The sequence below is a fragment of the Schistocerca cancellata genome, chromosome 3, assembly GCF_023864275.1.
Source record: "Schistocerca cancellata isolate TAMUIC-IGC-003103 chromosome 3, iqSchCanc2.1, whole genome shotgun sequence".
Classification (NCBI taxonomy): domain Eukaryota; kingdom Metazoa; phylum Arthropoda; class Insecta; order Orthoptera; family Acrididae; genus Schistocerca; species Schistocerca cancellata.
This window is the reverse complement of record NC_064628.1, coordinates 793,459,427-793,486,956: the sequence shown is the minus strand read 5'-3', so window position 1 is coordinate 793,486,956 and position 27,530 is coordinate 793,459,427. Positions and strand designations below refer to the sequence as shown.

The 27,530-nt window shown below is 39.4% G+C and overlaps 1 protein-coding gene across 1 annotated transcript in view; it reads right to left on the bottom strand.

The window, feature by feature from the left end:
- Nucleotides 1-7,612: 7,612 nt before the first annotated feature.
- Nucleotides 7,613-27,530, bottom strand: part of LOC126175848 (syntaxin-8) — a 72,774-nt gene continuing 52,856 nt past the window's right edge. Inside the window, exons 6-8 of the mRNA XM_049922855.1 lie at nucleotides 26,661-26,762; nucleotides 17,783-17,917; nucleotides 7,613-7,907 (exon numbers count right to left, since the gene is read on the bottom strand). Of these exons, the coding sequence (XP_049778812.1) occupies nucleotides 17,859-17,917; nucleotides 26,661-26,762 (161 nt within the window). The 3' untranslated portion in view covers nucleotides 7,613-7,907; nucleotides 17,783-17,858. The remainder of the gene's footprint in view (nucleotides 7,908-17,782; nucleotides 17,918-26,660; nucleotides 26,763-27,530) is intronic.

Sequence of the window (27,530 nt, the reverse complement as noted above, 5' to 3'; positions counted from 1 at the left end):
TGGGCCACTTCCCATTTATCTGAGGTGTCCCTTTACAAGGAAACATTATTCAACATAATTATCTGTTGTCTACATCAATTACAGATATCAGAATAGAACCCTTGAAACAATTGAAAATGCAGGATGGAATGTAAAAATATTATGAAAAGGAAAGTTGCTACTCACCATATAGCAGAGATGCTGAGTTGCAGATAGGCACAACAAAAAGACTGACACAAATAAATAAATCTTTTGGCCACAAAGGCCTTTGTCAACAATACACACACACACACACACACACACACACACACACACACACACACACACACCACACTGTAAGCAGCAGCACCAGTGTATGATGGGATTGGCGACTGAGTGAGGGTAAGGAGGAGGCTGGGGCGGGGAGGGACAGTATGGTAGGGGACAGTGAAGTGCTGCAGGTCAGATGGAGAGCAGGGGAGAGGTTGGGATTGGGGGGGGGGGGGAGTAGCAGAAATAGAGAGAAGTAAAAAGACTGAATGTGATGGTGGAATGACAGCTGTCTAGTGTTGGAATGAGAAGAGGCTGGGTGGGTGAGGACAGTGACTAACGAAGGTTGAGGCCAGGGGAGTTACAGGAACATAGGATGTATTGCACGGAGAGTTCCCACCTGCACAATTCAGGAAAGCTGGTGTTGATGGGAAGGATTCATATGGCACAGACTGTGAAGCAGTCATTGAAATGAAGGATGTCATGTTTGGCAGCTTGTTCAGCAATAGGGTGGTCCACTTGTTCCTTGGCCACAGTTTGTCGATGGTCATTCATGTGGAGAGACAGCTTGTTGGTTGTCATGCCCACATAGAATCCATTGGTTGCAGCTTAGCTTGTAACCCTCATGACTTCAACCTTCATTAGTCACTCTCCTCACCCATCCAGCCCCTTCCCTGTTCCCATTCCAGCACTGCACAGCCATCATTCTATCATCACACTAAGTCTTTTTACTTCTCTCCTTTTCCACTACTCTCCCCCCCCCCCCCCCCCCTTACCCTCCATCTAACCCGCAGCACTTCACTGTCTGCCCCCCGACATACTACCCTTCCCCCTCCCTGCCCCAGCCTCCTCCTTACCACCCAGTTACCACTCCCATCATGCACTGGTGTTGCTGTGGTTTCAGTTGCCTGAGACTGTGGTCGTGTGTGTGAGTTGCATTTGTGTGCGTGCATTTTATTAACTTGAAATTCTAGCCAATGTATAGACATTTGACTGCAGGATCACAGCTACAAATTATTATTTGCAGCGAATTAGCTGTGGGGCAGGAAAGCAGATGTGCGCGGCTCGACCTTATGAGTACTTTGAGCTACTCTTCTTAAACCGAGTCGTGCATAGCCAAGGTACCTGAAGTACAAGTAACCACAGGTAAAGATGCAACAGGTTTGCTCATATGGGATGGTGTTTAGAAGAGCAACTACTGTAAGAGTAACTGTTAGGTACTGTCGCAGATAAGAGCACCCAGCACACAAGACATTAATTCCATAGTCCGGCTGCTGTTAGTCTCTGACCAATGGTGCAGGATAATACACAGTGTTGCAACAAGTTCATTATTTGTTTTTGGATGGCAAGTGAAGGTGTGAAGGGGTTATGATGTGCTTGGCGCAACACAGCGATCCTCCTTTGTGGTTGTCAGGTGTGGTCAACTGGAAGCTTGACGAGTCAGTCTGACTTCACTTTCCCATGGAACACCACAATGGATCACTGTCTCGTGACAATGCACCAAAAATCTGGATACTGTATGATTCAATCAGCTGGCCAAATGGATACCCACAATGAGGCCCCTTTCAAACTCTGTCAAGTATGATAACACTGTATCACATGAGTATGTGGCATCTCCGTGTCCTCCATAGTGATCACTCAACATCCAACACTGTTCATGGGCCTTTGATACCCTACCAGACATGGTAAGCGACACTAAACACAAACAACAATAATGTACTTGTGCCCAGACTAGCTGTCACAGTGAATGGCAATCCTAATTATTTACATACCAGCCATTAGTGCATATGCGTACACTGTCACCCAACCATGTCTTCTGGATGCTTCACTTTTTTTGTTGGGCTGTGTATACAGGCTGTTCGGAAATTTCCGTTACAAACTTCTACGACTTGTAGAGGGGACGGAGTACATTATATTTTGAATAGGAATCCATGTCCGTAAATATAGTGTTTCCGTTCTATGGTTGTATCAGTTCAGATGTTTAACTCATCTACTTCTGCTTGAGGAACTGAATTAGGCATGACACAGTACAATTATTCGACAACAATTTGAAAGGAAACCTAACGAAATATCCATTTATCACTTAAGCACATTTGTTTGTATTCACACTTAAACACTGTGTGTTTACATTATTCCAAAACAAAAAAGAACACAGCAAACTGTGCATACAGAACAGTGCTGTGACAACCACCAGTGTTGTTATAGACATTGTACCTATGAAGCATGTTCTGGTACACATTCTCCATCACATCTGATACCTCTTCAATATCTAGTGCAGTGGCCGGAAGCCGTGCCAGAAGTCTTCCTCTGCCTCTGCCAGGAGTGTTGTAAATTGAACTTTACATATGACCCCACAGTCCATAGGAATTAAATCTGGCGATCATGGTGGCCAAGTGGTTGGACCACCTTGGCCTATCCATCTTTCACCAAATCGTCTGTTGAAATGGCCCGAACCACACATAAGAAGGGAGATGGTGCACCATCATTCTGAAACCACATATCCTGACAGACATTCAGTGGCACAGCTTCCAAGAATGGGTCCAATATGTTTTGTACAAAGTTCAAGACTGCAGGACCAATTAACTTGAATGGAAAGATATGGCACATCTGAACTTAAATCATCATAGAATGAAAATAGATGTTTCCAGACGTGGGTTCCTATTCAAAATATTATGTACTCACTCCCCTCTAGATGTCCTAGAAGTTAGTAACTGGGATTTTCGAACACCCTGTATAGAGGGTCTATAATATGAGGGAAAATAATCTTGAAGGTAATTGAGGAAGTAGATGAAGATGAGATGCGAGATAGGATACTACAAGAATTTCAGAGAGTGCCAATTTGACTACGTGAAATAAGGCCCCTGGAGTAGATACATTCCTGAGATCCTGTGGAAAGCCAGCTATGAAAAAACTATTCTACTTGGTATTTAAGATATATGTGACAGGAAAAATCCCTTCAGACTTCAAGAACAATGTAACAATTACCAGTCAAAGAGGACAGATGCTGACATGTGTGAATATTACTGAAACAGGTGGTTGCATAACACTGACTTGAATTATTTACAGAAGATTGGAAAAGCTAGTAGAAGATGACCACGGGGAAAATCAGTTACAGTTTCAGTGAAATGTAGGGACACACTAGATAAAACTGACTCTATGAGGTATCTTAGAAGATAGACCACAGAAAGACAAACCTACATTTATTGAAATTCAGAAGGTACCAGGGATAAAAATACAGAGACTGAAATGTATCTACAACTTGAACAGAAACCAGAGTTATAAGAGTCAACGGACATGTGAGGAGAATAGTAGTTGAGAAAGAAGTGAAATGGGGTTGTAACCTATTCCCAATGTTACTGAATTTTTACAATGTGCAAGCAATAAAGGAAATCAAGTAGAAATTTGGGAAGGGAATTTAGGTTCAGGAAGAAGAAATAAAATACTTTGAGACTTACCAATGAGATAGTAATTCCCTCAAAGACGAAGAAGGAATCGGATGATCATTTGACTGTGACAGACAATGTCTTGGAAAGATGTTACAATATATGAACATCAACAAAAGTAAAACGAATAATAAAATGTAGTTGAATTAAACCAGTTGATGCTGAGAGAGTTAGATTAGGAAATGAGACACTAAAGTAGTAGATGAATTTTGGTATTTGGGCTGCAAAATAACTGAAGGCCAATGAAGGGAAGATATAAAATGTCCACTGACAATAAAAAGAAAAGCTTTTGTGAAAAAGTGAAATTTGTTAACATCAAATATAAACTTAGGTGTCAGGATGTATTTTCTGAAGGTATTTTTCTGGAATGTGACCTTGCACAACAGTGAAACATGGATGATATGGAGGTAACACAAGGAGAGAATGGAATATTTAGAAAAGCAGTGCTATAGAAGAATGCTGAAGATTAGATGGGTTGAAGGGTAAATTGAGTAACAAATGAGAAGGTACTGAGCCAAACTGGAGAAAAAGAAATTAATGGCACACCCTGACTAAAAGAAGGGATTGGTTAACAGGGTACATCCTGAGGCATCAAGGAATAGATGGCTATATACTTGAAGGAAGTGGGGGAGGTGGTTTATTGTAGAATAAGGCTTACAGTAAGCAGATTCAGGAGGTGAAACTAACATGAAGCTTTTTACTTGTAGTAGGCCAAATAGGCATTTGATATTGGTACTTCGTGAATTATTTTCTGTTGTGTTATAAAAATGATCATTTGTGATAAAACAGCCTGGTTTATTTGATGTGTGTTACAATTGCTGCAACAACAGAAAGGTCTATTTTGTTTTATCTAGCAGACAGTGACAAAATAGACATAATCAGATTGAGAAACCAAATCAGTCTTTGGTACTATTTACATTAACAGTTTTTGCAGTATTAGACAACGACATTCTGATTTTTCGTGTAGCTAAACACTTGACGAACTTTGTTGAGGTAATCAATTCTTTCACAGAAAGGAAAGCACAATGTAAAGCTGTGGCAAGATTATTGCTTGTCTCTTGTCTTCACTGGTTTTATGTATCCTATATTTAGTTTTATGTCAAGCAAAAGAGAAAGTTCTTGCCTAATAGTCAGTAAAGAGCGCAATTTTTCCAAGCTCTTTTTTTCCCAATTACAAATAATCCCATCAAGTATTAATTGTGAGGTTTTTTTAAGAGGTGCAGAATGTCAAACCAGCTGACTGGGAGCAGGAGAGGCACCATAGGGCATTTTAATTTCCACTGGCCTGAATAATAGTTTGATGGTATCCATTACAAAATATACGCATTTCAATTCCACAGAGTGAAATACAGTGACATGCGATAGAAGAATGCTGTGTGAAGAAGCGTGACACTGCACTTTGGCACACTTAGGACCAAATAACATGTCTTACATTTCCTCGAGCACATGTGTTTTATGTATCAGACTCTTCAGAAAGATGTGCATTACAAAATGAACATATTTTCGAAAATTCGATTTTTTTTTTAATTTTTGACATCCTATCTCAAACGCTTGATGGAGGAGGGCGGGGCGGGGCGGGGGGGGGGGGGGGGGGTTGCCACTATCTAGTAATGCCCAGGTGAGGAAATATCGTAGATCCGGAGCTGATGCGCAGAGCAGTATGAGTTATAGTTGGGAAGTGTGTAATCTCAACGTGACCCATGTTTACTTTTAGTGATTTTGCTGTTTCCTCTTCGTTTACTGCTCTCTCGCCAAATGAAAACAAATCGGATTTCTGTGGCTGGGAGCTATCAAGTGAATTAAAATACATTCACATAATGGCAGAAGGCTAAAATATGTTATTAGTTTCAGATTTTATTTTATTTCCACCTTTCTGACAGTCAAGCATTAATCACCTTGAAGAACAATGAAGTTATTTTTGCCAGTTTGCTAAAGAAATCCCCCCCCCCCCCCCCCGAGGCAGTCAATGTATTTGAAACGAAGTGTTTAATTCCACATTATTGGCTAGTTTCAACTGCTCGCTGCATTTCAAGGGTACGTTTTCATCTTCAAGCATGTATGTCATTATGCCATAATAAAGAACCAAACATGAGGCAACACAGTACTGGTACTCCAAGAAAATTTACATCCTGAAAACCACACTGAAAAGCTTAATATCAGGTCTACATCTACATCCATACTCCGCAAGCCACCTGACGGTGTGTGGCGGAGGGTACCTTCAGTACCTCTATAGGTTCTCCCTTCTATTCCAGTCTCGTATTGTTCGTGGAAAGAAGGATTGTCGGTATGCCTCTGTGTGGGCTCTAATCTCTCTGATTTTATCCTCATGGTCTCTTCACGAGATATACGTAGGAGGGAGCAATATACTGCTTGACTCTTCGGTGAAGGTATGTTCTCGAAACTTTGACAAAAGCCCGTACCGAGCTACTGAGCGTCTCTCCTGCAGAGTCTTCCACTGGAGTTTATCTATCATCTCCGTAACGCTTTCGCGATTACTAAATGATCCTGTAACGAAGCACGCTGCTCTCCCTTAGATCTTCTCTATATCTTCTATCAACCCTATCTGGTACGGATCCCACAATGCTGAGCAGTATTCAAGCAGTGGGCGAACAAGGTCGAGGCATACTTCATTGGGAATCTGGACATACGAATGTGTACTTTAAATATGCAATTTAAATGTGCCTTTTTAGTATGGTTCATGAAATTCCGATGCTCTTGGAGTATCCTCTGATGTCTTGTTTCTTTTATGACATAATGTAAGATCTTTTAATGTTTTACATGCACAAAAATACGGGCTTCTAGCGTCATCGTAGCTGCGCAAGCACAATGGCGCCTGTTATCTGGTGCTCTCTGGCAACTACTGAAACGAACCTGTTTCTAACATGTCGCGGGAAAATATTGCAACTGGCGGTTTGAAAAGTGTTACTTTAAAAGTAAATTTCTTTTTATGCAAGTTGGACTACGTGCAAGAATGTAGATGAATTTCTTAAATCACAGAACGTTTGGCTCTCATTTTAAATCAACTCTTTGGTGACGAGCCATTTAGAGTAATTTCGAGCCCAGAGGATCAGACATCTGTGTCGTTATTGTGAGCAAATTGTTATTGTACTATGGGAAGCACTCTCTCATCTCTGGCAAACTAATTTATTTGTGGAAAACTTCGAGGACAAGTCACTGCACTCGGCTAAAAAGTTTGCTGGCACATTTGTGTGATATATCCTAAAGTGTAAAACATGCAAAAAAGATCAACATTACATATGAAAGCTTAGCTTCTCTTGCAGTATGTGATAGGTTTGCTTTTCTAGTAGCAAACTACATATATTAATTTAAAACATTAACTTTTCCAGTTTGTGTATTTGCACTACATAACACTGATGTTTCTATTGGCCGAGTACATCACGTGCCCTATGGTCTGAATATCCGCTGTCATCGGCTGGCGAGGTCACATGACATGGGTTATGACTGGCTTCCAAAAGCACATTGCAATCTCGATTTCAATGGTTCTGATAGTAACATGTGGTTGATGTTTGGTAGAATTCAAATTTATACTTTTGTAATACGAAAATATGCAGCGTACATGTTGCTGCCTATCAAAGATCTTTCCAAAACACCTTTTTCTCCCCCTGAGTTTCGTTTTCTAAAGTGCCGGGAAATTCTACACCCGTGTATAAAAACATAACCATTGAAGGGATTGGTAAGTTTTACTATTCCTACGGAAAATCTAATGTCATTTAACATGGAAAAAGTGTGTTTTCACCCAGAAGAAACTGTATTTTTAACCAGGAAATCTGGGAAAAATCCGGGAATTTTTTTTCCTTGTTCGTGTATACACCCTGCTGCAGAATGGCATCCTTGACTAGAGTAATGTGCCTGTTAGCTGTTTTCTTCTGCAATATGTTCATTTGAGAATAGTATTTCTCTCTACAGAGCAGACACACAAATAATAAAACTGCTTTTTATTGCTCACAGCCACTCTTCATAACTACAAAGTAATGATAAAAAGTTTAAAAGTATGTACTGAGGCACATTGTCCCCTATCTTAATAACAATAAAGTAATGATTGATTAAATATAAGTATGTTTAAAAACAGAATATTTGCTTTACTACATCACTGAAATGAAGTTACAATAAAAAATAGAAGTGGTATCTGATTTATAAACTTTTAACAACAATGTAATAAAAAATCTTAATTAAGCAATTTGTTGGTCCACTTGACACAGCATGAGGGTCCAATTACTGAAACAGAGATAATAAAAACATTAATTCAAAACAGATGTAATGATGCAAGTACAAACATTATAAAAATGCTCTAGTAATGCACAAGAGGAAAAAGGGTGAGAAACTATGCTGATATTTCGGTCAATGCTATAATAAATGCATAAACCAGCAAACTTAACTCCTCTATACTTTTCATTCAGAAGAAACTTCCTCCAGTTTATGAATTATTTTAAGGAATATTCAGCTAATGATACCAAAATTTAAGAAGTTGTAAGTATGGGGATAATCCAGGAAGTAACGGCCATATGGAATTAATAAATTAAAGAAAAACATCTTATTAACAAATATGTGTCACTTCCAAATTGGAAACTTATGTTATTTCTCTAAATCAGTGTTTCTCAAACATTTTTGGCGGTGGAAGTACTTTGAAACACTAGGTCTTTTACGGAGCCCTAAAATAAGCAAAACCTGGTTTTATGTTCATTCTTTAATTATAACCATTTAATGAAAATCATACAGAAACAGGTACACTATACACTATTGACTACAACAACAACAACATACAAGACACAAAATAGCACTGTATGCACCCCACTGTAACTTGATAAAATTGTTTTCATTTAATGGCAGGTATGAAGTAGTTTTATATTTTTGACCAACTGTGTAACGTCAGGTTTGACAGAAGAGAGCTGACGAGATATGTCAGGTCCAGCATCCAGTCTATTGCAATATTTTGCCTTGTTGACTGGTATGCTGAGAATCCTGTTTCACACAAGCATGTTGTAACCCTGCACCAAAGATAACTAAGTGACATTATTTTGAACAATGATTCCATGAATCTGATGTCATTTCTAAAAAGAATTCATTTCTGAACCCATGAATTCATTCTCAGTTTTGTGTTCTGCTCTTCAAGAAAATACACCTCAAAAGATGCCCACATATTGTGAAGAACTTGTGCCAATTCTTCACGCATTTCTTTTGGTAATGCTTTTGTCTCATTAACAAACACATTTCATGTTAAAAAGCTTTTTAGTTCTTTTTCTTGCCAATACAAACAACATAAAAATCTAATTTTTAAATCTAATTTTCTTAAGGTGGTTAGTTTGTTATCAGTATTGAAAACTGTTGTCCGTTTTCCTTGTGAAGATAGATTTCATTCATTTTCCATGTATATCTGCCGAAAAAGCCAGTCTGAATACTCCAAGTCACATCGCTCAAACGGTCTTTTAATTGGAAAGAAATGTCACTCATAAAAGCTTGTAATTCAGCTCTTAATTTAAACCATCTTCTAAACATTTTACCTCGAGATAACCATCTAGCCTTGGTGTGGAGCAGTAGTTTTTATGTTTGCTCCCATAATCTTCACACAATGCAGAAAACGACTGCCATTGAAGACAACATGATTTAAGATTATTGATTATTTTTACTGCTTCATCAAGAACCAGTTTTAGAGTTGATGGCATCTTCTTTATCACAAGTACTTGTCTATGCAGGATACAATGGCTGGAACTACAGTTTGGTACTTTAATTTTTATTAGCGTTACTGCTCTTGCTGTTTTACTAGTCGTTCCTCTGCCCCATGTGTACAAATATCGATACAATCATTCCAAGAGATATGGTTTATTTTTTTAAATAAAATTGTTAATCATAATCAAAATCTCTCTTCTAAAGTGTTAATTGGCAGCAATGTGTGCGTAAGCAAGTTTTCTTTGAACGAATGCTTATAAGGATATCGTACAATTATCTGCAAGATGATCAGTCTAGCAACATATGTCAATTCATGCATTTGCAAGACGAATTTGTTGTGTTGAAGGCAATGTTTAATGTAGCTTGTGAGATAGTTAATTCAGTGTGAAACAATGTCATTCAAAAAGGGTACTGTAGAAAGATGCTTCGCAGATTTTTCATCAAGTATACATTGTGTTAAGTCAGCCACACACGGTTTTATTAAATTTTCAGCACTCCTGTGTGGTTCTTCCACTTAAGCAATGTGATAGTTGAACAATTATGAGCCTCCATGGCTTCTTCACTCAGTCTGGGTGGCATACGCAACAGTTTCTTGACTTCTTAATAATTGTTTTTTCTTACATATAAAAAATTCTTCATTCTTGTCCTTGCAATGGATCAGTATAGTTTTTCAAATGTCAGCACATCTTAGCAGGTACCATGGAAGTATTTCAAAGTAGGTTTCTATGTAACATGCAGAGCAGTGAGCCATAAGACTTGACAAACTCGAAATTGATGTAACTTTCATCATACTTTCTTTGTTTCACCTTCAGTAAGTCGTTTTTAACTACCTCCAAGAACCAATTAAGCCTCAGCTACACATATAAAATATTGTAAAACATTTGAATATTGCAATTTGATGCTAATTACATAGCGTTTAGTAAGGAAGTTCTGGTTAGAAGCCAAACAGAAAGCTCATGACATCAGATTCAAGTAAACTTAATATCCAGACTCTGTAACTGGTAGGAATATTTTTTGTTGACACTGAAGCCACAAACTAGCCAAATTCTTTAATGACTACCAATGTTAACTATAATTTATATTTATCCCATTTCTGTTTGCATTGTATGCATTATTTAATCAAAGTTTGCAGTGCAATAGGTCAACAAAGTAAAACATGTGCAACATTGTTCGTAATTAGAGAGAAATTATGCAGTACCTTTATTATAAATGTAAACATGTACTGATTTTCAGGCCTAGCAATCATTTTGAACTATGAGGCCACTATTAAGTAACAGCATATTTAATTTGTAGCTCCATATTATGTTAGGAAAATGACAGAACTTATATTTTGCTTATAAATTAATGAAACGTAATCTGCATTGTTCATTCCCGTATATTATCTCGTTTCAGGCTTCTAAACAGTTTATTTCACAAATTACCTATACATACAAGTACTCATCAGGAAATAACGTACCTAACTTACGATGTACAGTTTCTATCTGTGCATTAATTTTCTACAGTAATTTTGTAAATTTGCATCTTAAACAATTCTATTGACTGTCATTAAAAGTAGAAACAGATGTGCAACAGTGCTGTCATTGTGCAGACTGTAGCCAATTTTCAGAGAGTCAAGATGTAGTCAGTTTGAAATGCCAACTGTTCATTGCTGCATGCCACCTAAACAGTAATAAAAAAATCTATTGCAACTCCTGAACTTTCATTGGTGATTTCCACAATGTGGTAAGATTGTCATAATTTCCTACAGCAAAGCAGATATGAAGATCTAAAAGCTAAGTATCAGATTCTACTGCCTAGTTTACATCACCCAAGAACTTTAATGACATTTTGATTCTTATCAGTTTCAGTCCAAATTTTCAGTACAAGCATATCGTGTTCTGTACCTGGTGGAGGATTATCTTTTATTACTCATTTTTGGTGAGACTAGTCTGTATGATTTGAAAGTGAACATTACTATTTAGCAGTTTCAAATGATTATATTTACTCAAATTCCCAGCAGTAATGTACACTTTAGATATCTTACTGCTTGAAACCATGGAACATGAAGTCATTACATCAACACCTTGAATCTCAAAGTCTTGATCAGAAATCTTTAAAGTTGATGCTGATTTTCCAGGCGAATTACCTTTGAATTCTGGAGGCAGGATTTTATTGCAATGCCGTAAGCCAACACTCCATTCTATCTTTTAAAATCAACAGTTTAATTTTACAATATGAGTTTAATTTTAGAATATGAATAATATCACCACAAGACACTGAATTTTACAACTGCAGTGAATAACAAACACAAATCAAATATGCTGCAGTCCAAGAGCAGTGACCAGATTTGCTAAGCTGAAATGGCCTTTGCATTACAATCACAAACTGAAATAGGAATTAGACTCTGAGCTGCATGGTGTGGGTGTATATAGTACCAAGCAATGAAGCATAGCAGTCGAATTGATGTTACTCTTTGAGGTGTTTGTGAAGGGGGGTGGGGGTGGGGACAAAGCATCAGAACAATTGCTGTGTGTGTGTGTGTGTGTGTGTGTGTGTGTGTGTGTGTGTGTGTGTGTGTGTGTGTGTGTGTGTAGTGATGACTATTGAGTCACCACATACCTAACTGTACAAGCTAAATTTCTTTGTTTGTAGTTTTATTACCCTGCTTGTCACCTCATTTATGGCTATTATGCACCGAGAGAAAAACTAACTTTTCTAACACCAACAAAACATGATGTACTGTGCTCTTTAAATTGATATTATTTTGGCAAAGTCGTTGCAGAGGCCTTGCGGAGCTCCATGGCTCCACTGAGCATGCTCTGAGTATCTCCACTGTAAATAATTACATCCATTATTTAAGAATTTGGCATACTTGTCCAAAAGCCTTAGAAATCTCATATCAGAGTAAACTGCTGTCCGTCCATTAGGCCTGCTGTTTACTGAGTTATTCGACTCCGAAACATTTTCTGCCTAGGGATGCTTCTGAGATTCATAAAGGCAGAAACTCCAAGGAACAGGGTCCACACTGTAGCGTACACAATCAAAAATCCCGTCTAAATTGGTCAATCAAATGTCTTGTTCCAGCAGCAGTGTGAAGCAGCACAAAACCATAAAAAAATCCATGTTTGTGGTTTTTGATTCATTCTAGATTTCTTAGGTTGTGGCAATATTGGTCTCCACTGATTGGAGTGACTTTTGAAACAAATTGTTCTAGAAACTCATTTCCCTTTACAGCCACATCTGTGTTTTGTGTTGGTCACTCAGTTGTCAAAGAAGCCATCAGGCACAAATTTTTTTGCAGCGAAAATGTTTGGACGCAATTTTGAGATGCACTGAAAAGTTAAATACTTGGGACAGAAATGTGTAATTCATCTTAGTTTACATGTCTACTTTGCAACATTTTATTTAGTCACTTGATTATTCAAATCACCTGCGATGAGTGCTGGACATTCAGGATGAATGTCATTATGACTATGTGTTCATACATTGTTCAACATTTCATACAGTTTGCATGCATTTATTTCATTCAATACTGTGTGACAATACACTTTCTTTAGTTGATGGTACTTTTCTGTAGGGAATTTGCATACCCTTTTAAGTAATCACAGAAAGCAGAACAACAACTTGTTTCAACTGGCATTCGTATAAAATTGATATAAGGTTTTGAGGAAACCATTCAACCTGACACAGAATCCCGAAATCAATCTGCACAACAAAAATGCATAAAATGTCATTTATTTCCTGGATTAACCTCATAACAACAACAGGTACATTTAGCAATATTACGAACTACCTGATATTACAGCCACAACTAGTCTTATGTCTCTGATTATTACTTTCAGTGCAATAATAACAGTGTTTCTGTATTTATCACTGCTCCACAATGCTTGTTTCACAAGCAAATTTTCACATTCCCCCAATATTTATATTGGGGGAATTTATTTGCATCTGCATCACTGCCATAGCGGAAACAAAAATTTCTCTCAAACATTCATAAATAACCCAAAATGAATATATATTCATTACAGAAAGAGGGGAGTGTCCACTTACCAACTGCAGCAAAAATATCTGCTGAATTGGGCTGACTAACATGAAAGCACATTAAACATGTACTGAATGTCTATCTTTGGGGTGTTTCCAAACACTTCCTTCATCAAGAGAAAGAGGCACACAGGAAATAGTAGAAGAAAGCTGTGACACCATGACATGTTCAATATCCTTGTAACAGTGATCCATGAATTAATAACAAAAAATGACTAAACAACTCATTTCTACCAAATGTCTAATTTGTCTTTTATTAAACACAAGTGGACAGTTATCCTAATGCCACACTAACTCTCAAAGTGGTTAACATATATTAACAGAGTATCTAATTCAGACTGTAACTGTCCCTATTTTGCAATCAAACTGATTTTTGAGATCACCAAAAGAAAGCAAATCTATTCTGACTTGAACTTGGTTACTGAGTAGAGAATGCTAGGTAATTTGCACTAACAGTTTATAGTTTTGATCCATGTGTCACAAAACTATGGGTATTAAAACATTCTAAAGCAGGCCAAATTAGTGCCTGTAAGTGAAGATAATTTGTTTAAAAATAAAATGTACTGGCAGTTACAACAAAGAATTTTCGTTAATCATTTTTCACTAATTAATTAATTAATTATTCTTCTTCTTCTTTTGTTGCAGTAATGGCTTACACTGATTAATTTAAATGCTGCTTTGCTCCTAATGTGAAGTAGTAGACCCATATCTAATCCACAGTAACAAATTGGTACTCTAGTTTGGATCGTTTCTCCTAACTGAGGAAAATGCAAATGCACGCAACATGGCTCAATACTGGGCCGATAGTGTCTAACTTTCTGTGTTTTATAAAATTGTCTGGGTGTGTTTGTTAGGTGTATGTTTTATATAGTGTTATACCTTATTTGTCATACTATATTAATATACATATGAGGTGTTTTTATAAAATAATGGGACTAATACTGTCACAGTATTAAGTATACACATGCCAAAGATGAGCAATCAATAGCTGTGAAGTGTGAATCAGTTTGCCGTGGTCTTCATTTGTGTATGAGCTGTTATTTTGGTTTGCTGGAAACATGATACATGTGATAACAGAGCAATGAATGGTTGTGTAGTTTCACATAAAACTTGGAAAAACTGCTACTAAAACCTATCCTTTACTAAAAGAAGTGTATGGAAAAAAAACTGTTTATCATGATGTGAGGTTTTGAACAGTTCATGCATTTCCAAGATGGTCGAGAGGACACTGAAGATGATTCACACCCAGGGCACCGTTCAACATCATGGAAATATTGGCAAAATAGGTAATCTGATTCAATCTTACCATCGGTTGAGTATCTGATCGACTGCTGAAACTGCAGGAGTCAACTAGTAATGGGTAAGGCAAGTTTTACATAAACAATTTAAAATGAGAAAGCGTGTGCAAAACTGGTGCTGAAAATTCTCAAGATCAAACAAAAAAAGAGCTTGTAAAAATGTCTGTACTGACACTTCGAATACCACTGAAAATTATTCTGATTTTTTGGAAGGAGTGACAACATGTAGTGCCAATCCATGCACTGGAAGGGCCCAACCTAAAATTTAAATGCAAAGTAATGATTATTGTTTTTTCAATATTCATAAAAATGCGTATCTTCACCGAGTTCCTTGAGGTCAAAACTGTTCATCAACATTGCTACGTTGAGGTTCTTGTTCAACTCCATGAGGAAAAAAAGGAATGAGTCAAACTATGGAAGAACAAGTTGTGGGTTCTGGATCACGACAACACAGTGGCTCGTGCTACACTGTCTGTTAAGAGGTTTCTAGTTAAGTACAGCAGCCCAGTGTTAGACTACCCACCTTATTCACCTGACCTAACACCATATCACTTTTAATAAGTTCCCCAAGGTCAAATTTGCATTATAAGGAACAGGATTTCAGGCCACTGAAGCAACATGCGTCATCAAGGAGCTCATAGAGGAAGACTTCCAGGATTGTTTCCATCAATGGAAAATTCACATGGAGTGCTGTAGGACTAAGGGAGCAGATTATATTGAGGGTGACACTAATTAAAAACATATGTTTTTGAAATAAAATGATTTACAGCAGCAGGTTCTTTATTTTATAGCCACACATATTGTACTTTTATATGCTTCTGACATGAAATAAATAACAGCATTCTGGTTTCTTTAAAAGTATTTTCACATGCATGACAAAGTTCTGTAAGCTATTTGCACTTGCCCAGTGTGTGTATACAGGTTGAAACGATCACAAAAATCATTTGTGACAAAGCTGTGCTGCTGCACGTTAGACTTCCCTGGAATGTAGACTTAAATATACATTTCGGAGGAGATTTAGAACACAATTTGTTCAATAGTTATCAGTTATACACAGGAATATTAGATTTTAGTGTCTCACCTATGATGAGGTCACAGAGACAGAGTAAGAGCTCGGATAAGACAACACTGGTGCAGGGAATTAACCATAGTCCAGTCGGAGAAACACTCATAGTGTCTTAACAATGCACCACCTTTCTCAGTGTCAACGGCAGTAATTTTGTATTGTTGCGATAGTTCTGTCCACCTCTGTAACTGAACTGTCAGCACAGCTGCCAGCCAGGCAGAGGATCCAGGTACAATTCCCAGTGCCAATGGAGATTTTTACTTGGTGGGAGGACTGGAACAGAGTGCACTTAGCTTTGTGTTGCCAACTGAGGAACTACCTGACTGAGCAGCAGCAGCTCAGGTCACAAACATTGACAACGGCCAGGAGAGCAGTGAGCTGACCCCGCGCCTCTCCATACAGGATCCAAAAAAGTACAGGAATCTACATTTATTTTTTTTTGCTGGTTTGCTGTTCATTGTCATTTATTTTTTGCTGGTTACTTTTCACTGTCTTCTTAATAACTGTTATCTGTACCTCAAATGTTCCAGTTGTCTTATTATTATTCTTTAATTTTTCCCCCTTAGTTGAGATGAGCTGCTTATTACATTGATGTGTACTTTACCATCAAATGAAGATCACTATGAGAGTTTTAATACCCACTGGTTTCTGCTTCATTGTATACTTCCAATAAAGATGTACAGTAGTACCCATTGTGAGATGCTGTCACAAGTTTCAACAATGTGTGACTATTAGAATAGCAAAGAGACTTACATTGAATTCAGTCAATGACAGCCACAGTGTAGAAATCAGTGTTCACAAGTGCTACAATTACGATTTGAAAGTGTATTTGAATTAAATCAGTGCCCTCAGCGATGTCCTTGGTAATGACAGAATCCTTTGCTTTATTTTGGTACAATCTTTTGCTGAGTCAGTGAATTCAGATGTGGGAACCTCTCTTTAATACAGAAGTCACCTCATCATACAACATTTTGGGGGACATAAAGGTGATTAAACTGGATGTCTGTTGCAACTACCAATCTTGGGGACTGGAATGGCACCCACCTCTAACATCTTAGATGATGTTCCATCTTAAGATGATTTAAAATCAATAAGTACCATGCCATGTAATCAGAAAGAGGAGACCTGATCTTTATAATCCTTTCAACAATGACTAAGAGATTTAACAAAGTCATGTCAACAATTATATTTGTCATAATAATGTATGACAAAAAGTGGACGTATCAATGTAACTGAGAGGCAAGATGGTAGCTATGCATATGCAGTCTCACTGACAGTGCTCGTCCAACAAGTGTAGAAACCAAGGAATCCGGGAAAAAGAATGGTGTGTACTTTTTCCTCTGAATTTGAAGACATCACCTCAATCCCACTTAAACAATGTACCTTACTTGCTATAGATTAGTATCCTTATTGTGGGGTCATTCAATTTTCAGACGATTCCACAACAGCAGTCAAATGTAGGTTTGTGTGGCATATATTATCACAGTAATCTACCTGCTCATAGAACAACCAACATGTAAGCATTTCTTGAGGTGTCTAGAATCCAGACACTCCCATGTTCACACTATAACCTAGATTTTGCTCCATATGATTTCACCCTTGCCCCAAAAGGGTGATACACCATTAGTGGGTTTCACTTCAAGACAATCTACATTTGTCCATGATACATTTCTGAATCACTTTATACAGGAACTGCATCTTGAAGTATTTCACATGTTGCTTCGGTGATACACTGCTGCGTACATCGCTAAGTAGACTATTTGCAGAAAATATAAAAGTTTATTTTTGAAAAGATCACATTATTCTCTGAAAACTTTCTAAGAGATTCTCCTACAGTGCTTTTTAACTTCTGTTTATAAATTCCATGTGCTGTAATTTAATTCCTAATGTAAGCACGTTCGAATTTTCCCTGTTCTTTTTCAGTAGAGCTTATTTTCATCCCCCCACTTCCCCTACAGAAGTGTCACCTCATAAGCCACAGACAACACTACATAACCAAAGGGACTGATATAACAAAATTTTCAGCAAGAAATCACACTTACACCATCTCTTGTACAAATTTCCACATCAGCCTTCGAGTTCTGTTTACAACCATCCTTTCAAGTTTATACACCAGCACTATGCAACAGCGACAGCCACTATTGCTATGAACAACAACACAATGACTATCCAGTAACCTGGAAAAAAAGAAAAAAAATTAAACCAAGACAATACTGTGACACTTTTTTAAAAATGAATGCTCATGTCTTTGGCACTTCTATAATGTGTGGTACATACACTATCATTTACAGAATAATGCTTTGTATAAGAATAGAATGAACATTTAAGTGTCTTAACATTTCAAATGCATCAACATTGTATAGACTGAAATATCAGAATAACATGGGATGTGATTTTGAACTTCTACAACTTAAAGTTCTAGCCTTCTATAAATTAAACCTTATTTAGATGTTCAGGTACAAATTGTGAAGAAAGCAAGTTAAAGATTGCCACATGGGACAACAACGTAAACATGGTTGAGAACTTTTACCAAACATAAAGAAAGGTAAGCAGACAATTAGCCTTCATTAAAAGATATATCTTTGTTTTAAAGTAACAGTCTTCCTTAATAAATAATAATAATAATAATAATAATAATAATAATAATAATAGCTTTTAAATGGGAATAATACGCTTGACAAAGTGTTTCACAGTAGTGCTGCTCTTAACTGGAGTCCGTGACAATGCAATAATATGTAACAGTACTTAAGCAGAGTGCTGAATAAATATTTTGAATGAGATTAGACACATTGTGGCATTACATGTCAGAACAACATGACTGGAGAGAGGGCACTGCATCTGAGCATTTCATCAAATGAAAGTATAAGGCCGGCAAGAAGAATTTGAGCTGATAGAAGCACAGTTGGATAGAAATCCCAATGTACAATGATCGCCCAGGCAGGTTCCAATGAACACTGTGGTTGAGGCAGCAGATATGGCAAATATTCAGAAATTGTTATAGAAAAGTTCTTGTAAATTGTAAATACTTTTGAATTAAAGGAGACCACTCACTGAAAAGTAGAAGCATTGAGTTGTCGATAGGCACGAGTGTCAGTCCAGCCAGGTGTGCGCGTGTGTGTTAGCGCGCATATGTGTGTGTGTGTGTGTGTGTGTGTGTGTGTGTGCGTGTTTTACTCTAGCTCATTGAAAGTAAATTTTGTTTCTTTTGTGTGCCTATCGATAACTCAATACTTCTGCTTTTTAGCAGATCAATGTTTCTGTTTTTCAGTGAGTGCCCTCCTTTAATCCAGAAATAAGTATTCATGTGACATATGTATGAACACCAAGGTCTAAGCAATCATCAGATTGAGAAACCAGATATCACACTACTGTTAACAAGCTCTTATAAAGACAGTTCTTATGATGCTTGTGATGCTAGTACTCTGGATTCTAGTACTCTGGATGCTACATTGAATTTACAATTTTTTGTGCATTAATAACAATTTATGCAGTCATGTGAAAGCCACTGAAGAATGCTTTCATTTGACTCCAGCATCCATACTATGCACATTTATACATAGCCTCCAGAGGCCAAAGATTATACCAATTTAGCATAAACAATTTTGATGCATGATTTACAAAAAATAGTATAATTTACAAATGGCACATCTTGTACAAAGCTGATAGAACTAATCTGCAGCAGGCAAAAAAGTGTGGATTAATGTGCCACACTTATACATCTGACTAGGTGACTACCAAGGTGATACCCCCTTCCATCTCAGTTATATGATTTGCAAACATTTAGAAAACTATCATACACTTTTACATGGGTGATACTACATGCAGACAGTTGGAGCACTCACATTCCAAGCTGAGAGGTAAAACAGGGCAACAGGAAGGACATCTGGCCACCATCTAACATAATAATGCCAAATCCAATAATAACCATTGCAAAATCTTGTAGATATGGGATAATGACAAAGAAAAGAATAATAATTTCATTAAATAATTATTTATGTACTAGTGTGCAATGAGATGGATCTATTAGCACATGAAGTAGAGGACCTCCTCAGGGGACACCACCTTGAAGTAGCACTGTGCGGGTGGGGAAGCTTGTGTGTTCACGGGAAGCTGAGGGCTATGCCGGCTGTGGGAACCTACAGTCAGTAAGGTCTTGGCTGATGGACCAGACTAAGTGTGTCCCACAATGACCTATCATCCCACATTCATTCCTAGTCCTTTCCCAACTCCTCAATACCCAACCCAAGGTGTGATGCGATCCATTCTGAGGGGTGTGTGGCACATGGGAAGATGTGTCGTGAATGGAACCTCACGGATACTGGGCGGCCTCCCTGAGTAATTAGCCTTGCACCACCTGGGGTTTCCGTAGTGTGGAGCAATTAGATCCCCTAACTCTCTTGGGATCAAAATGGACATGAAAGAAAATAGCAACACTGAGGGACAAGTTGAGACCTCAGACACCCAAACATTGAGCACTGAGGTTGGAACCAATGGAAAACATCCTCTCAGCTTAACAGGGGGACAGACCTGTTCAAGAAGTGGGAATGGTTGCTAAGAAGTTGGACCAGATTATGATCAAAGACTTGTTTCGGGCTCAGGGGAGGAAACTTCTTAGAGAACAAAAGCTAAATGAAAGGAAAGAGTGCCTTCCTAAACAAAAGTGTAAGGAAATAAAAGGGCTTGAGCCGAAGACCTCCAAGGAAAGAATGGGCCCTTCTACATCGAGGGCACGCAGTAAGAGAGCAAGGGAGAAATCTAAGACTCCCACTTCAGGATAAGCGTATCCAGAAAAAGCCAAGGCAAGAACTAGAGAAACAGACCAATGGCACTGCCGTCCCAGTTTTTAGGATGGCAGTTATTCAGCAAAACTATCCACTGATCAAGGTCACATTGCAACAGGAGAAACTCATGCAGATGGGGCTCTCTTTGAGAAATTGGGGGGGGGGACACTGGTCCAGGACCCAAATTCAGGAGAGAGTATCTGTATCACGGTGCTCTTGTCATTGTCTGTAAAGGGGTGGGTACAGTGGTGGACTGGCTTAAGGAAAAGGTGCTCCTAATATCACTGTGGGAGGATGCGAAGCTGCTGGTAAATACAGCGGCTGAGCTCTTCAAGACAACGAAGATATTAATCCGGGTGCCAAAACTCCTTAAGGATACCTCTCCAGAGACTCTGATTGAGAAAATAGGTTTCCAAGACACGAAAGTCTCAACAGAGTATTGGAAGATAATCAACCGAAAGGTTGCACCAAATGGCCAAACCCTTGTGGTTGAAGTTGGAGAGAAGTCACTGAAGGCAATGCGGGAATGGGACCTGAGACTATTCTTGGGGTTCTTTTAGGTTGCCGTCAGGGTAATCAACCACATCAAGAAGCGACAATGGTGGCAAGATGGAGACTGAATGTGCTGCAGATAAATCTGCAACACAGTAAAGGGGCACTGCTGCCCTGAGTCATCTTCCGGGAAGACAGGAAATGGACGTGGGCCTGATTCAGGGACCCTATTTATATAAAGGGGGTGAATTAGGCCTCGGCGGCACTGGAGGTAACTTAGTTTATGCTAGAAATATAAGGAACTCCAGAATGCGTATTTATGTAAAAAGTGGAATCCCCTTCATGCCGATGGCAGACTTTTGTTCTAGGGACTTATTGACCATCAGGATGCGGCAACACGAGGAAGGTATCACGAGGGGGTTTGTAATGGCCTCGGCATACCTTGCTTTTCCTTACAGGAACAGTGCTCCTCCTTCTCAGGAGGTCAGGAGACTGACAGAAGCCTGTGCACAACAGGGCGACCAACTATTAGTTGGATGCAATGATAATGTTCACAACTTAGAGTGGGGAAGCACCAACACCAACAGTAGAGATGAGAACTTTCTAGAATTTCTTCTAGCTAACAAATTAGAGGTCCTCAATACGGGCAAGGAACCTACATTAAGGAATACAAGAACAGAAGAGGTAATTGACATAACCTTCAGTTCCACTTTGATGTGTAGTTATGTCAAACAATGGCATGTGGCTTTAGAGCCATCCTCATCAGTCCACATGTAAAGTAAGTTCGAGGTTGAAATGGGCATTCGACAGACCATGTCCTATAGGGACCCAAGGAGAACAGACTGGGAGGCGTATAGCAGGGACCTCAACTCAAGCATATCGGAAGTCAGTACTTCGATAAGGAATCCAGTAGAGTTTGAGGAGGTAGCAGAGGCAGTGACCTCTGCCATCATGACCTCATACCATGAAAACTGCTCAATCACCAAGAAGTGCACGAATAGGAATGTATCTTGGGAGAACAAGAAGCTGGAATTACAGAAGAAACAGGTACGAAGACCCTTGCGAGAAGGAAAGGACAATGCACAAAATATTGGGAGGCCCTTGTCAAATACAATCTTGCAATTAAGCAAGCGTCCTGGAAGGTATTCTGTGAGGAGGTAGAGGGTATGGTTGCTCAGGCCAGACTTCACAAAATCCTCACTAGGATACCAACTAATCCAGGAGGAACTTTAAGGAAAGAGGATGGGGGGAGGGGGGGGGGGGGGGTACACAAGGACAGCACATGAAACTGCTGGAACAACTACTCAAGACATATTTTCCTCAATGTACTCTGACACACAACATAGACCAGGATGAGATCCCTGTGAGATACCAGTTTTCAGGTATTCGAAGGGAGAACTGGGAATCTGCCAGAGAATGTGTTGACCATCGTAAAATCCAATGGGTGATGGGAACATTCCAACCGTTCAAGTCACTTGGCCCAGATGGAATTTTTACAGTGCTCCTGCAACAAGCAGAAGTGAACTTAATAAGATTTCTATGCAAGTTATTTAGGGTTACCCCAGCAGCGGGAATCATTCCTAATGTCTGGAAGGCAGTGAAGGTTGTCTTCATTCCAAAGCCAGGGAGAACTGATCATACCACAGCCGAGGATATGAGACCAATCAGCCTGTCCTCCTTTCTCCTAAAATCATTAGAAAAACTGGTCAACATGCATGTTAAGAAGAGAAGGTTAACTAGGGTCTCTCTACACATAAATGAACATGCATACCAACCAGGAAAATCGTGTGAAACTGTACTCCACCAACTTGTTGGGAAAGTGGAGAAAACACTACACTTTCAGGAAATAGCCCTCTGCACCTTCCTGGACATCGGAGGTGCTTTTAACAACACGACCTTACAATCCATGGTTAAGGCAGCAGACGTGCATGCCTTGGATACCACCATTTGCAGGTGGATTAGAGCCATGATTAGTGGTAGAATGGTAGAAGCCACTATGATGCAAGAAAAAATAGTAATCAACACCACCAGAGGCTGTCCACAAGGAGGGGTCCTGTCCCCTCTCTACTGTGGAACCTTGTGGTGAAGAACTCATTTAGAATTAAACTTCTGCCAGGGATACACAGAAGATCTTGTCACAATAATACTTGGCAAATTTTCAAGTACAGTCAGAGCTATGGCACAAGGAACACTGAACATTGTGCAAAATTGGTGCAGGTAACAGGGTCTAAGGATCAGTCCTAAGAAGACTGTTGTAGTACCATTTATGAGGAAGCAGATCCAACACACATATTGGAATTTCAAGCTTCTCGATGAAACTCTACCAGTGAAGGGGATAGTGAAATATCTAGGGATAACCCTGGATGAGAAACTATCGTGGACCCCTCTCATAAGGAGCACCTGTTCCAAGGCGAAAGGTGCTCTAATGAGTACCAGGAGAGCTTGTGGTAAAAACTGGGGCGTAATCACCACGAGCATGTACTGGATATACACCACAGTAGTAAGGCCTATGGTCACTTATGGGGCTACAGTGTGGTGGAAAAAGGTAGATCAGCAGGCAGCTGCTAAGGAGCTTGCAAGGTGCAGAAATTGGCCTGCTTAGCCATTACAGGCAGAATTAGCAGCACACCCACTGCTGGGATGGGAACCATGCTGGACATGTCCCCATTACACCTGTGGGTAAAGATGGAGGCAGCAGCTGGAGAACACAGGTTAAAGACTGGCAAAACCTGGAACTCACTGCGGTATCCAGGATCTCACACTAAAATACTGAGTGAGGTAGACATAGGCATGGTTGGGGAAATGTCAGCAGACTATATAATAACTCCTAGCTGCTTCAACAAGCCTTTCAATGTAGTAATTGGAAGTAGAGAGCTCTGGGAGAACAAATTTCGACACCGTACTGGGGACATGGCCTGGTTCACTGACGGTTTGAAAACAGACGAAGGTGTTGGGGCTGGGGTATACGAAGTGCAGCCAAGGCTGGAGAGTGCAGTTTCTCTAGGAAAGATGGCCACTGTGTTTCAAGCAGAAATATTTGCCATAAGGGTGTGAGTGGAGGAGAATTTGCGAAGTTGCTACAGAGGTCGTAGCATTTTCATTTATTCAGACAGCCAAGCAGCCCTGAAAGCACTGGCAACCTCTGTAACAAGATCAAAGATTATGGCAGAATGCCACAAAGTCCTTGGGGAGCTAGGGGGAAGCAATAGGGTAAACTTATTGTTGGTCCCTGGTCACTCAGGGACTAGTGGTAATGAGCAAGTCGATAGAGTGGCCAGGATAGGGGCGATGACACCATTTATTGGACCGAAACCTGTCCTGACAATAACCAGGGCGATGATCAAAATAAAACTAAGAGACTGGACAAGAAGACAGCATGTAGAATATTGGGCTAAGGTCCACAAGCAAAAACGTGGCAAGGTATTGATGCCGAAGCCATGTTCTAAGAGAAGTCTCTCAATCCTGCGCTTGAACAGGTGAGAAATGAAACTCATGGTTGGATATACAGGCCATGGGAACTTCAAAAAACACCTACATACGATCGTGATAATAGAAGAAGACCCCCAAATGCAGGATGTGTGGTGTGGGCAAGGAAACAGCATCACATTTGATCTGCGAATGCAAAGCACTGGAGATTAAAAGACACATAATATTTGGATCAACAGTGTTGCTTGTTTTAGCAATGACAATGCTATGAAAATGCCGCTGCTCTCGGTCGTTAAGTGAAGGCTGTCGGCCACTATGTTGTTCATGGTGAGAAGTAATGCCTAAAATATGATATCCTCAGTATAATCTTGACACTGTAGATCTCAGAATACTGAATTCTCTAATGATTTCTGAAATGGAATCTCCCACGCATATAGCTCCAAACCACCACTGCGCATTTGAAGTTTGTTAATTCCAGCTATTGTGGCTATAAGCACGTCGGAAACCTTCTCACATTAATCACCTGAGTACACATGACAGCTCCGCCAATGCACATTCGTTTTATATCTTGTGTAGATGGTACTACCACCATCTTTATATGTGCATATCGCTATCCCACAACTTTTGTCACCTCAGTGTAGTTCTAAAAGCTACAACAAGCGGTCATTGAGCCCAGTGCAAAAACTAATTGGAGGGGGTGGGGCGGGGGGAGGGGGGAAGCAAATGACATAATATATGGTGGTTAGCAATTTTATTTACTTGTGTTTAATTTTTTGTCTCAGTAATGACAACCAAATAAAAATCATAATTTTGTAATTCATTGTTCCCCCTCTCATGGAGATAAGTCTGCATACATCTCTTACAAAAAAAAAAACACATGTTATTAATATATTATATTTTTAAAGATTTGTCAAAAAAAATATCCTGGAGAAGAGAATAAGAAAATAAGAAGCAGTATTGAAAGTAGACTGCAAGAGGAGCAGTACGGTTTCAGACCGGGAAGATCAACAACAGACCTCATATTTGCGGTAAGGCAACTGCAGGAGAGGCACTATGAGTACGGGAAGGACTTAATCATGGCCTTTTTGGATATTGAGAAGGCGTATGACAGTATCTGTAGGGACAAGCTCTGGGATGTGCTGAACGCAAAAGGGATAGATGAAGAGATAACACGAAAAGTCAGAAAAATGTATGAGGGAAGTGAGAGTTGTGTGAAAGTGGGGAGGGAACGTACTGCATGGTTCAAGCTGGAAAATGGGCTGCGACAGGGAAGTGCACTTTCGCCTTTATTGTTTATTATTGTTATGGATGAAATCCTACAGCAAGTATCAGATGCAATTGGAGATCATAAAATGAAAGCAGTGCTTTTTGCCGATGACCTGATGTTATGGGGAAATTGCGAGAAGGAGGTGCAAGAGCAGTTAGATGCATGGGAGGCAACGGCAGCACAATATGGTATGCATTTCTCTGCAAAGAAAAGTGAAATAATCGTCACAACAAGGAAGAAGAATAGGCCAAATGTGGATATAACTTGTGGAGGGGAAAAACTACAAGTGGTAGAGAACTTCAAGTACCTGGGAAGCGTGATTGAAAGTAAGAGGGGAAACGCAATGGAAATAAATGAAAGGTGCAGAAAAGCAGGGCAGTTCTACAAATGCATTAGGGGGCTTATTTGGAGCAAGGAGGTGCCACAGAAATCCAAGGGAATTATATACCGAACCTACTTTGTCCCCATATTGGCATACGGAAGTGAGACATGGGTATTGCACGAAAGCGACAAAAGTAGAATACATGCTAGTGAAATGAAGTTCCAGAGGAGCAGGTTGGGTGTAACAAGACGAGACAGATTGCGAAATGTGTATGTGAGGGAAAGACTAAAGGAGGAACCAGTACAGGACAGGATAGAAAAATCAAGACTGCAGTGGTATGGACACATGAAGAGAATGGATGAGGGAAGAATTCCAAAGAGGATGTTTGATCTGCAACTGGAGGGGAAGAGGTCCAGAGGAAGACCAAGGGATAGATGGGTGAAGGGAGTGAAGGAATGTGTGATGAGAAGAGGAGAGAACTGGACGAAGGTGGAAGAGGGGGAATGGTGGAAAGACAGAACACGATGGAGAGGCTTGTGTTCCCGACAGAAACTGTCCAAGATGATGATGATGTCAAAAACGTAACATTCACTATTTGGATGTCTCTTGATATATCAAGAATTGATACTCACCCCATGTTTTATCCTTCTGTCCAACAACTCTTATTTGCCTTGTCCCATCTACTATTCTTGCATCTGTTCTGTCCATATGATCAGCCAGATCATCTATTACCTCTGTGAAAAAAAGAAAGGTTTTATGTATGGCTTAAAAACCATTCCCATATGGCAATAGTGTAAAATGAGGGTTACTGAGAAGTGTACCCTAGACATACACACTGTGGCCCTTACACCTGCAACACTAGTAAGAAAAGGGAGTGACCAAATTTCACTTACTGTGCATATACAGTATAGTGGGAAGAATGTATGAATGAATCTATAGGTGATCTGAGAGTATATAAGATGCAAAATATGGAACATACAGTTGCTATCTCTGGCAGTAACCATTTTCCTAAGCTGGCAGGGCACTGAGCTGAACTACGATTGGGTGACAGAAACAGTTCCATCATTCCTTTTTGCTCCAACTCTATGCCAGAGTTCATCTATCATAGTGGCTAAAAATGAGGGCATGCCAGTCTCTCTGTAATCCCATGACCAGATGATTTCAGTATACGAGAGATCTATGGGACACGCTGGCCAGAAAAACAACTGAACATCTATTGTAACAAGGTAGGTCAAGACAGCATCGGCATCATGTGGTCTTGTATTACCTTGCTGGAAAACATCGCAAGCCCTTAAAGGTATGTCATAGCCACTGGTATTAATATGTCAAAAATGCAATGTCTGTCACACAAATAATTATCAGGTATGTGAACCAACTACACCCCAAATATCAATGCTAGGTCAGGCCTGGCCAAAATTTGTGCTCCTGAGGCATGTTCACACTTCATGAGTCCAGCAGTATGCCAAAGGCTGTACATGTGGGAAACTTAGGAAGACATGTTT